At 37.0% G+C, this 12,567-nt stretch overlaps 1 protein-coding gene across 1 annotated transcript in view; it reads left to right on the forward strand.

Annotated features, from left to right (window-relative positions):
- Nucleotides 1-12,335, forward strand: part of Naf1 (nuclear assembly factor 1 ribonucleoprotein) — a 33,097-nt gene extending 20,762 nt beyond the window's left edge. The window contains exons 5-8 of the mRNA XM_005367758.2: nt 5,931-6,091; nt 8,339-8,390; nt 10,504-10,606; nt 11,873-12,335. Of these exons, the coding sequence (XP_005367815.1) occupies nt 5,931-6,091; nt 8,339-8,390; nt 10,504-10,606; nt 11,873-12,318 (762 nt within the window). The 3' untranslated portion in view covers nt 12,319-12,335. The remainder of the gene's footprint in view (nt 1-5,930; nt 6,092-8,338; nt 8,391-10,503; nt 10,607-11,872) is intronic.
- Nucleotides 12,336-12,567: the final 232 nt, after the last annotated feature.

The following is a 12,567-nucleotide window of genomic DNA, read 5'->3' on the forward strand; positions in this document are numbered from 1 at the left end:
TGAATTCACATGTGAAGTTTTTTTTCCTCAGTGTCTGTCAGAGACTTCAAGGGCAGAAGTTCTAAACACTAAATATGACATTGCTGTTGACCTCACAGGTACTCAGAGCTGGGTTAGGATTCCCACAGGGTAGTCATAGCTGTCATTCTTGTTTTCTAAGTTAGTGGCTTTGAAACTTCAGATTTTGGTTTCCTCAGGTCAAAGTGCAGAGTGGAATCTTTTAAATGGAAAATATTTTAGCAACAAATTCATTGTTGCTCTAAGCTCAAAGTAGGAGGTTATCAATATAGATTTATTCGCCAGGTCCACTGGGAGCCATTTTTCTCTCTTACCGGTAAGCATGCAAACGTACACTTTGCTCTGTAAGTAAGGCGACTCTAGACCTCTTAAATTCAAGGTTGTAAGTACTGCACAGGTATTAATTGAAAAATTAAATGTGCTGGGTATTTGTATATTTCCTTGAAAACATGAGTAAGAAACCTGTGGCGCTCTGCAACATGCTTTTGGAATTTAGTTCTTCCAAGATGAATTTTTTTGTTTTGTTTGTTTGTTTTGTTTTGTTTTGTTTTGCTTCAGGAGATCAAAGTAAGTTACACTGAGTCAGTAAGAAGGAATTTATTATTGGGCAAGCTCCTATGCCTTTCTTGGTTCTCTGCTGTCCCCACTGTTTTAATTTTAAAACAGCTTAGAAAAGATCGAGTTTTACCTTTCACCACACACATTATGTTTAATTTGGCTGACTAGATACCCACAACTAATTACAAAGCAGTTGGCAGGATTTATTGGCATTGAAAACTATTTTTATTTGTGGGAAACACGATGAAGGGAGGAAGATTTCTGAGTGTAGAATGATGCTGTTCTTTTCCTCCCTTGAAAACTTACGCTGGACATTTATGGTGCCAGTGCACATCTCAGTACACTTGAGGGAAAGCCTTAGACTGGAAAGAGGGAAGGAGTGGGAGCGGCTACATGACTGTCTGTGGGTAGTTTTCCATGCCTGCTGTGCTATTGCAGAAGAAAATAGTTTTGCTCCAGCAAGAACAGAATGCGTGCTGGCATCCTCAAGGAAGTGGTGACAGAATGGAGAAGAAAGAAGCAGGGAAATTTCATTTCTTGGTTTTTCTTTTAATTAGAAATAAAATTATGAAAAGTGATTGTTTCTTCAATTCTGATTATTGTTTTTATGACATCTTTTTCTCAAGGTCTTGGGCAATTTTATTTTTAGAATGCATGCTTTACTAATTCAGTCTTTTAAAATGGCGTTCTTATATCCCAAATAATGTGAATTTTTAGACTTATAAGTGAGACTAATAAACATTGATATACATTAGATGAAAGTTATACATGGAGGCAAAAATTACATCTGGGTTTAAATTTTACTTAGATTACTTTGTAAATTTGAAAGGGGGAAGGTAAGTTCAACAGTCTGAGCAGGATTGGATGAGACCCTACCTCAAACAAAGAAGAAGGTAGAATATAATTACAACTCTAGCACCCTTTCTCCATAATAGGGTTGGATCAAAGGAAGGTAAAGATATTTGTGAAGCAAACCAGTGCCCAGAATAGGAAATACAAACTTTTTTAGGTCTGTTTCCTGATAGATTTCTATATAGAGAAAGTAGAAGTAGAACTCAGACCCCAGGTAGAAGGGGTGGTAACTCATCCTCCACTAGAGTCTGTGTTGTGTGGTCCTCCTGGACCAGAGGTCTCATCTACTGTTGGGCCTTGCATGCTAGATATGTTCCCTCCCTTAGTCTATGTGTAAAGATGCTTTGTGGTGGCTCAAAGTCAACGTCCGCTCCCAGTCTGTAAACAGGACTTTTTGTGCTTTTCTCACAGAGTAAAATTCCCTTTGTGCAGTTACACACTTTCAGAAGTTGAGTAGAATGTCAGGGCAGGGTGCAGGACTCCTAGGAGACAGTATGAGAGGAATATTGCCCAGAGCTCTGTGTGTAGAGCTGCTTCCCAGTTTCACCCCCAGATGTTCAGCTTCAGATCTGCACTCTTGAGGATCATAAGGATTTTTTCATTTGTTTTGTTTTAAAATAATCTTACTACATCCTTCTTTGTAATAATCTTGATTAGGTAAATTACTAATTTGAATTCAACCCAGTTTTCCTGTGATTAAGGTAGGACCAGGTAGCTACCAGTACTTCTGGATACTAAATCTGTCATAATCTTCCTTTCACTTGCTACATGATATATTTTTTACCTAAAATTTTATAATGGTTTAAATGTAGCTGTGAAGAACAAACATTTGAGATCCCAAGGAAAGAGTTAATTAAAATGTGTTCAGGAATTTCAGTGTTGCAGTTTTAGTGCAAACCATGCCAGAAGTTGTCATAGTGATCCTCTGGGAAAATCATTCCCACAGTTAAGAAATGGAATCACACTATCCAGGGAATGAAATCCTGGGAATAAGCCTTACGTACCATGTATTACATGGGAGCTATAATATAATGGCTACCATGTAATATTGAAGTCATAGATTATTGCTGTCTTAAACATGTTTACTCAAGAAGTCAAGTTTGTTTAATTACTAAAGAGGTTAAGATAATTACTTAAGTTTAGGCCAGTAAGAGTAGTAGTGCTGACGGTCTCATCCCATACCGCTCTCATTGGACGAAGTCTGCTGTTTTTCTAAACCTTTTCAAAGCATTTATCTTGCTATTTTGTTAATTTTTTTATTGCTTTATAAATAATACCATTTCCTCTTCCTTCCCTCCTCCCACTCCCCCCCCCCCCCCCCCACCCTCCAGTCCTAAGAGAGGGCAGGATACCCTGCCCTGTGAGAAGTCCAAGGCCCTCCTCCCTCCATCGAGGCCTAGGTAGGTGTATACACAAACAGACTAGAATACCAAAAAAGCCAGTACATGCAGTAGAGACAAATCCCAGTGCCATTACCACTGGCTTCTCAGTCAGCCCCCATTGTCACCCACATTCAGAAAGTCCAGTTTGATCACATTCTTGTTCAGTCCCAGTCCAGCTGGCTTTAGTGAGCTCCCATTAGATCAGGCACACTGTCTCAGTGGCTGGACCAACCCCTGGTGGTCCTGACTTCCTTGCTCATGTTCTCCCTCCTTCTGCTCTTCAACTGGACCTTGGAAGCTCAGTCCAGTGCTCCAATGTGGGTCTCTGTCTCTATCTCCATCCATCGCCAGACAAAGGTTCTGTAGTGATATTAAAGATATTCATCAGTGTAACTATGGGACAAGGCCAGTTCAGGCACCCTCTCCTCTACTACCCAAGGACCTAGCTGGCAACAACATCCCCATGGATACCTGGAAACCCCTCTAGAGCCAAGTCTATTGCCAACCCTAAAATGGCTTCCTTAATTAAGATATCTTCTTTCCTGCTCCCATATTTACCCTTACTCCATCTCAACCATCCCACTCCCCCAAGCTCTCCCCAATCCTCCCCTTCTCCCTTCTCTCTTACCCTCTCCCCTTCTCCCCACCTCCATGCTCCCAACTATTGCCTGGCGATCTTGTCTGCTTCCAGTTTCCAGGAGGATCTTTGTATGTTTTTCTTTGGGTTTACCTTATTATTTAGCTTCTCTAGGATTGCGAACTATAGGCTCAATGTTCTTTGTTTATGGCTAGAATCCACTAATGAGTGAGTACATACCATATTCCTCTTTTTGGGTCTGAGTTATCTCACTCATGATAGTGTTTTCTATTTCCATTCATTTGCATGCAAAATTCAAGATGTCATTTTTTTTTAACGCTGAGTAGTACTCTAATGTGTATATATTCCACACTTTCTTTATCCATTCTTCCATTGAGGGGCATCTAGGTTGTTTCCAGGTTCTGGCTATTACAAATAATGCTGTTATGAACATAGTTGAACAAATGTTTTTGTAGTATGATTGGGCATCTCTTGGGTATATTCCCAAGAGTGGAATTGCTGGATCCTGAGGTAGGTTGACTCCCAGTTTTCTGAGAACCCACTACAATGATCTCCAAAATGGATGCACAAGTTTGCATTCCCATTAGACTAGCAATGGATAAGTGTTCCCCTTACTCCACATCCTCTCAAGCATAGGTTATCTTTGGTGTTTTTGTGTTTAGTCATTCTGACAGGTGTAAGGTGGTATCTCAAAGTTGTTTTGATTTGCATTTCCCCTGCTAAGGAAGTTGAACATGACCTTAAGTGTCTCTTGGCCATTTGAACTTCTTCTGTTGAGAATTCTCTGTTCAGTTCAGTACCCCATTTTTTAATTGGGTTATTTAGAATTTTACTGTCTAGTTTCTTGAGTTTTTTTTTTTTTATATATATTTTGGAGATCAGTCCTTTGTCTAATGTGGGGTTGGTGAAGATCTTCTCCCATTCAGTAGGTTGCCTTTTTGTCTTAATGACAGTGTCCTTTGCTTTACAGAAGCTTCTTAGTTTTAGGAGGTCCCATTTATTCATTGTTGCTCTTATTGTCTGCTACTGGGGTTATACGTAGGAAGTGGTCTCCTGTGCCCATGTGTTGCAGTCTAGTTCCCACTTTCTCTTCTATCAGGGTCAGTGTGGTCAGATTTATATTGAGGTCTTGAATCCATTTGGACTTGAGTTTTGTACATGGCGACAGATATGGATCTATTTTCATTCTTCTATAGGTTGACATCCAGTTATGCCAGCACCATTTGTTAAAGATACTTTCTTTCTTCTATTGTATAATTTTAGCTCCTTTGTCAAAAATCAAGTGTTCATAGGTTTGTGGATTAATATCCCGATCTTCGATTTGATTCCGTTGGTCAACGTCTCTGTTTTTATGTTAATACCAAGCTGTTTCCATTATTGTAGCTCTGTAATAGAGTTTAAAGTCAGGGATGGTAATGCCTCTGGAAGTTCCTTTATTGTATAGGATTGTTTTGGCTATCCTGGGTTATTGTTTGTTTGTTTGTTTTAGCCCAGGCTGGTTTCCAGCTCACAGAGATCTGCCTGCTTCTGCCTCTCGAGTGCTGGGATTAAAGGTGAGCACCACCACTGCTGGGTGTTAAATTATTTTTAATTAAAAGAAGTATTAACATATTTCAGAATGTTTTTATTTTTATTACTTTAATTAAAACTTTATTTTTCAAGTATTTGTAAATTTAAGAGTAGTCTTACCTTGCTAGGTTATTAGTTTTGCTCTTTAATGAAGGCAAATAAAAGATTGACTCATGAAATGAGACCACATAACAAAAGCAAGTATCCAAGGGTTGGTGAATCAGCACATGAGTGCCATTAATAAGCTGGTGAAGGAAGTAATGTATATCTTTAATCATCATGTTTTCGGCTCTGGCAGTTGAGCCTCTTCCAAAATTCTATCATGGTGTTACATATGATGCTCAACTATTTGCATCTCCCTGAAACTGCCTTAAACAGAACAGGTTACTGAAGTGAGCTGGATCACAAAGGAGGATCCTGTGTCCACTCGCTGCAGCTGTAGAGAACAGGACAGTCAGTCTCTGACTTGCAGCAGTTCTCCAGCTCCTTGCAGCACTGTGCCAGCTGCTCTGCTTTTTAAGCTAAGGAAAACCAGGGCTTCATTTTACAAAAATGCCAGCATTTTATAAAAACAACATTGACATTTTATCTTTTGATTCAGAAGCTTGCTTTTATATTTTCCATCATATGATTTCAATTTTTGACTACATCCTGTAATTCAGTGTAGCATGTAACTCGTGAACATTGATAGAAAAGTTCATTACTTACATCTAACAGGTACCACCAAAATTATTTGAATTGGGAAAAAATAAACTTATACTTATTTAAGAAATGTTTAATAAAACTATTGCATTTATAATCAAAATATAAGAACTCTTGAGTGTAGAAAGTAAAATGATTTATTTGCTGTAACATAGAATTGCCTTGTTTTAGCAATTATATTTTAAAAATCTTGCTATCTTTTCAAACCATTATTGAAAGGTACATATTCTTCTGTGTCCTCTGTTTTATAGATATTTGAGATCTTTGGACCTGTTGCCCATCCATTTTATGTGTTACGGTTTAATTCTTCAGACCACATTGAGAGTAAAGGCATCAAAATAAAGGATACTATGTATTTTGCTCCATCTATGAAAGACTTCACTCAGTATATATTCCCAGAAAAACTCAAACAGTAAGTGCTCCATTGCTGTGTTCTTCATTGTCATTTATATTTTAAGAATCTGATCCTTAAGGATCACATCGGATATTTGCATTATAATTCATAACAGTAGCAAAATTAATAGTTATGAAGTGGCCATGCAGAGAATCACACAACATTAAATGGTTGCAGCATTAGGGAGGTTGAGAACCACTATCCTAGATGATAGTTTCTTAGTTAAATGATGGCTGTATTCTAGACACCTTATTTTTCTTTCTATAACATCTTTGAGAGCTGTGATTTCTCATCACTGATAACACGCAGAAAATGTGTATATTTATACTTTATCCAAAGAAGCCATGAGGATCACAGCATTCAACGAACATAGACATATTTTGAGCTCTAGTTCTCTGCAGTTTTTTTTCCCAGTCAAACTACTTCAATATTAGCATTACTACATAATTATTCCCAATATAAGTAAAAATTTAAAGAACTGTTTTGTTTGGTTTGTTTTGGTTGTTTAAGGCGAGGTGTCATGTATCCTTAGCTGGACTCATCTTTGTCCTCCTGCCTCCATTTCCCAAGTGCTAAGTTTACAAGTTTATTCCACCATAGCCTTATACAAAATACTCTGAACTCTCCCTTGTAAGAAGTTCTCTGTACCGTTTTTGTCTTAAATCAGGTTTCTAAAATTCATTTACTACTACAGAGGTAAAAGTTTTATCTTCATATGGACAAGTCATGTATAAGAATGTAAAGTAGAACCATTTGGTCTTAATTATTTTTCTAGCTGTGTGTGGTTAATTTTCTACATGAATTGGTGATGGGATAAGTGAATTAAACGGATACTAAGTCATAAAGGTTTATATTTTAGATAATGCTTGAGCAATAGCCATCTCATTCTTCCTTGAATATTAAGATGTATGTGCTCAAAAAGGTTTTCTCAAAATGCTTACAAATATAGTTAAATAAAAGCAACTTTTTATTCTTGATTTTTCAATTCTGAAAAGAAATATGAATAAACCAGAGAAGTGAGTAGTGAGGCTGAACTGTAGCAACCCTACCCATCCCTTCGTTTTGATATCTCCTTGTTCCTACCTTTTGTAGGACTTGGCTTTTGGAGTATAGTAGTTCAGCCCCTTGGCAGTTCCAGGCCTAGCAAGACCAGTTTAATTAGCTTCTGTCCACTTGCTGTCTTGTTGCTTGATTTTTCTTCGGTGAATGTAGGTTTCTTGCAATAGACATTCTAGCTAATGAGCTTTCCTGTTAGCTCTATAAGCTCCATACCAAGGATCTTGTACATCATTTCTTATACTGACTATATTCAAAAGAAGCACTGGATTTATGTGAGGTTAAGAGGTTAATGACAACTGGCCAGATGATACAGTAGTCCATAGAATGTCAAAGATCTCAGTGAAAAATTTAAAGCAATTTAGTTTTTATTTTGTGACTAATAAAATTTTGTCGTTGGCAAATGTATTTTAGTGGCATTAATTCCAGAGAATCTCATTTATTTTTAAGATCTAATTTAAAGTACTGAGAACATCTAGTCAGAATAATTTATATTAATGTACTTGAGTAACAAAGATGGCTGAAACAATGAAATGGTTAAGATTAAAAATTTAAAAAAATGAGGTTTCAGAAGTTATAATTATTCTGATACTTTTTTCACATTGTAAAACTTCCTACCCGAAGTTACTAATTCCATCTCTAATGACTCACTTCATATAGGCGTCTGATACACTACACTGTCCTTTAGAGTATTCGGTCTTCCTCCTCCTCCCCAAACTCATCGATCTTTTTTTATCTTTTTGATTTGAGAACCACTCATGGAGAATTCTTGGTATTTTTTTTAGGTGAAGTAGGGAGCAAGAACTTGTGTCTTTGCCTCTGCCTGTTCCTGTGAATCCTTAGAAAGGGAATTGCTCTGTTTTTCATGTCTGCAGCAGCTAAAGCATCTTTTGTGTGGGGGTGTGGAACAGAGTTTTGTACAAAGATCAGGCATCTTAAAAAGTGAAAATCAAAAGTGCAAAATCACTCTTCACAATATAGATGAGATCTCAGTTCCCCAGTGCTGACACTTGCATGTGCCCTGTTGTGTGTGTGTGTGTGTGTGTGTGTGTGTGTGTGTGTGTTTCTTATAAGATGAACATGTTATGTGAAAACAAAAGATAGTCTTTTAGCTTTTTCCCATTTCCATATAAAAGTACAGGTGGAACCCATTTAATTTCCCAAGGTGTTAGGTTCTGTAAGTTCTCAACAAAATCTGATCTTTTCTAGGGACAGAGGATCAGATGCCTCTTGGAAGAATGATCAGGAGCCACCTCCAGAAGTTAGTATGAGCCTTTTTACTTAATATTTCACAAAGCAGCACATGCCTTAGTCATATACATTGTTAACTAATTCTGACTTATTTACCTTGTAATTCTCATTTTTATCAACTGGTAGACAAAAATGTTATTACTTACAATTGAGTTTGTTCTTCGGTTTAGTGAATGTGTGGTACCTGATGGTATTTGCTGTGATGCCTTTAGTATGTCAACCTTTGGGGGTGGGGTAGAGTCATGAGCAGCTGCTTACTCTTCCTAATGTCCATCTCCATCTTGATTTTATGTTTTGTGTCCATGTCACTGGGACCTTAGTTTTATCTCCTAAGGTGTGCTAGTAATTTAATCTGTCCAGATGTCATTTAGGAATCACATGCATGTAGATGTGTCATTATTTGGTCTTACTCTAGGTGATGCAAAGTTTGTGTTAAAGATTTTAGTGTTGTGGCTTTGGGTTAATTGAAGATTTAATTTCTGTATACTTCAATTATTTCAAACAGTGCTGAAGATCCTGATATGAGTCAGGTTTGTGCCCACTTACAGAGATTTTACAGGAATGAATCGCTTAGCTCAGGGAATAATCTGATATCTACCAAAATGTTATCTCATGATGTTGATGTTGGTACTTATTCACATTCTCTGTTGTGCTCAGGGCGTCTTCATAATGAAATTGCATGTTTTAAAGTGTTTAGACGTTCATGTGAGTCTTGAGATTGGTTGTGTTAAACTCCTCATTGAAGTTAATAATTTTGGTAATGTTAAGTTCTTGTGAAATTGGATTGGTTTGATTTGATTTGGTTTTTACAGAATGAAATCCCATGTGCTGTATGATTGTGAGTGTTTGTGGGGTTCCAGGGGCCGGGTGTGGCAGTCTAGTTCAAAAAAATGTTGGAATTTAATTTTATATATTTGTTAATGATATTTTATAGCCCAAATGAATTCTCCAATTTTTTTTTAAAAGATTTACTTATTATGTATACAACATTCCTTCCATGTGTGCCTGCAGGCCAGAAGAGGGCACCAGATCTCATTATAGATGGTTGTGAGCCACCATGTGGTTGCTGGGAATCAAACTCAGGACTTCTAGAAGAGCAGCCAGTGCTCTTAACTGCTGAGCCATCTCCAGCCCTGAATTCTCTAATTTTACACTATGGTAAAATGCTGAACATACATAAAAGACGTGGAGATTTCTTAAATTTCATCTTTATACAATTCTAATGTATAAATGAAAAAATTATAGTTGACTTAAATATTTCATGTATACAAAATTGATTTTTTTTATAAGAAAAATTATTTTAGGAGATGATAGCAAAATTTATTCAAAGTAATCTTTAAAGCTGCTTCAATGAACTTTCCTTCCTCTCCCTCTTGAGTTACTTGACAGTTACCGATTCTGTAGTAGGAAGAACAGCTTTGGTTTGCTTTCAGAACATCTTTACTTTTATATTTTCTGTGCTTTTGGCCGTGTGCATATTATTCCCATTTCCTGTTCTGGCAACAAGTCTTCCTTTTTCTACTTTTTTTTTTTTTTAATTCAGCCCCATACTCCTCTTAACACGAAATCATAGAATTTGTTTTATTGCTTGTTGTAAAGAATGAAATTTGAGATCATGACAAGATTGATGGAAAGGTACTTGTCTGGTTTTGATTGACCAAATCATGGAATGATGATGTTCTGGATCTGGTGGTGTGTAAAAATAGTTTAATCTTCTTACTGTTTTCTTTGGCAGCTGGCATGATGATGAATCTTAAATCTAAGCAGGAAGTTAGACTTCTGGCCAGGGAATATGTCTTTCATATCTTAAAATTGCTGATTTTTGGCATTTTAAAGTTATCTATCTGAAGCTTTCTAGGAATTCAATAGACAATTTTTTTAAAAAGGCAAATTTTGAATACCCAGGTTATTAAACTCTTTAGGGCTTAAAAACAAACATAAAAAACATGATTTCTTTTCTGTTACTACTTTTGATGTTAATCCACATATTAATAGGTAGTATTAAGTTCAAATGAGCAACCGTCTCTCATGGTTAGTAGTTAAGTAGCAGTTTGAGCCTCATCTACAAGCACCTGTTTTGTTGGCAAAGACGTGATACTTGAATCTCTACTTTTATCTGTAAGGCTTTGGATTTTAGTGATGATGAAAAAGAAAAAGAAGCCAAACAAAGGAAAAAGTCTCAGATTCAAGGGCGGAAAAAACTCAAATCCGAATTGAATGAGTCAGGTGAGTATATTGTTTCTATTTTGGCCTTCTACAAATATGTAAACTAAAATAAAATAGAATATCTGGGTTCTCTCTATCTCCTGGCGCCCCTCACATTGCAGGCATTGCATATCATGGGCTATGTTGAGAGCCCTAGGAATACTTGCGTTGTTCGAGCTCAATCTGAAGTTATCTTTTAGGATATCAAGCTGAGTCCTTAGAGGCAACTGTGCTTACAGTGTGGTTTTCTTAAGGGATAGATTTGCCCATGTTTAGAATTCAGTGGTGTGGCACCCAAATCAGATTTTTTATTTTGACTTTTTCTTTTTTGAAATTGAACTTTTTGAGATAATTGTAGATTCACATATATTTATTATATGCCCCTCACACTATTTCTTTCAGTTGCAACATCTCGTAAAACTTGCTGTGTCACATATATAGTTAGTGCTGAGGTAATATCCTCAAGGTTTAATAATACTGTGACCAGAACAGAATGTTCCTTAGTTCTTCATTTGCTTTCTAGTAGTGACAGTTTAAATCTTTTTCACCTCAGTTCATGACAAGCATCTGTTTGTCTGTCTGTCTGTCTGTCTGTCTTGTCTGTCTGTATTTCTCTGCTCCTTCCTCCTTTGTAGCACTAGAGATCAAATTCATGGCCTTGCATGTGCAAGTGCTCAGCTCCTGGTTGCATTACCAGTGCTGTTTTCCATGTCTTTAATGTGATCATTTCGGGAGTGTTACATAAGTGAAATCCTAGTGTATCACACGAGTGTTTGAAATCACACATTTGCTTTGCTGTTCATCATACTTTCTTGGAAATCCATCAAGTTTCTATATTTGTAGATTGTTCCTTTCTTTCCAGAGTCCTGTCCCGTTGGGTGAATTAGACTATAATTGTTTAACTGCTAATCTGTTAAGGAGCATCTGGCTTATTTCCATTTTTTGGTCAGGAATAAATCTTATATTTGTTTTTTGTTTTTGTTTTTAAATAAATTTGTATTTCTCGGGACAAATGCTAAGCAGAAACGCAGCCTTCTTTCTCAGCCTTGAGTGTGTGGGGGGATTGGTGCTTTTGTTGTTTTGTTTTGTGGTTGGATGCAGTTATTGTTAAATATTTTGTTTTGCCTTTCCTAATCCTTAAGCATTAAGTTGTGCCTTTTAAATTCATTTAAAATTGAGTTTTCAGTGGTGTTAGTAACTTAAGGAATAGAAATTATTCTTTAAGCAATTATCTTGATGTATTAAACTGAACTTTAAATTTGCTTTTATGTGTTTCTGCCATCGCAGGTGAAGATTTTGGTGAAGTGCATCAGAATTGGAATGCTTATGGCTCTTCTTCAGAATATTCGAGGGGATATCACAACAGGGAATTCACACGAGGCTTTTCCAGGGGAAGATATTCCCGAGGAAGCCACAGCAGGCCTCCCCCTCAGCAGTTGTATAACTCAGATCAAATGGCATCTCAAGAGACTTTGGGATTTCCACCTCAGAGACAAGATAATCCTGTCCTGCCCCACTATCCCTTTCCTCCTCCCATGTTTGATATGCATAACTTTTCACTCCCTCCCCCACCCCCACCTCCTTCTGTAAGTATGGGGTGGGCTGCACCTAACATGGCCTCTCATCCCTTACTTAATTTACCATACTCCCTACCACCACCACCCCCTCCCCCACCTCCTCCCCCTCCTTCTCCTGGAGAGAGTAATTCTTCTCATTTTGGACCTTACTATTAGGTATATGCTTGTAGTTCGCGCTCTCCCCTGGCTTTAAAAGAAAAAAAAAAAAAGATTATATGTTAAAGACTTTTTTTAAAAGGAAAATCTATCATGGAACTAGATTTTTAAAAAGACATTGTAAAATAGTAAATGAAATGACTCATTTATATGTTCATATATTTTAAATGACTCACTTGTAAGTTCATATATATTTGTGACCTTTGTGAAATGCTGTTCATCTCATTCTTAGAGAAAAATCCAGTTTAT

Source organism: Microtus ochrogaster, unplaced genomic scaffold (assembly GCF_000317375.1).
Source record: "Microtus ochrogaster isolate Prairie Vole_2 unplaced genomic scaffold, MicOch1.0 UNK23, whole genome shotgun sequence".
Classification (NCBI taxonomy): domain Eukaryota; kingdom Metazoa; phylum Chordata; class Mammalia; order Rodentia; family Cricetidae; genus Microtus; species Microtus ochrogaster.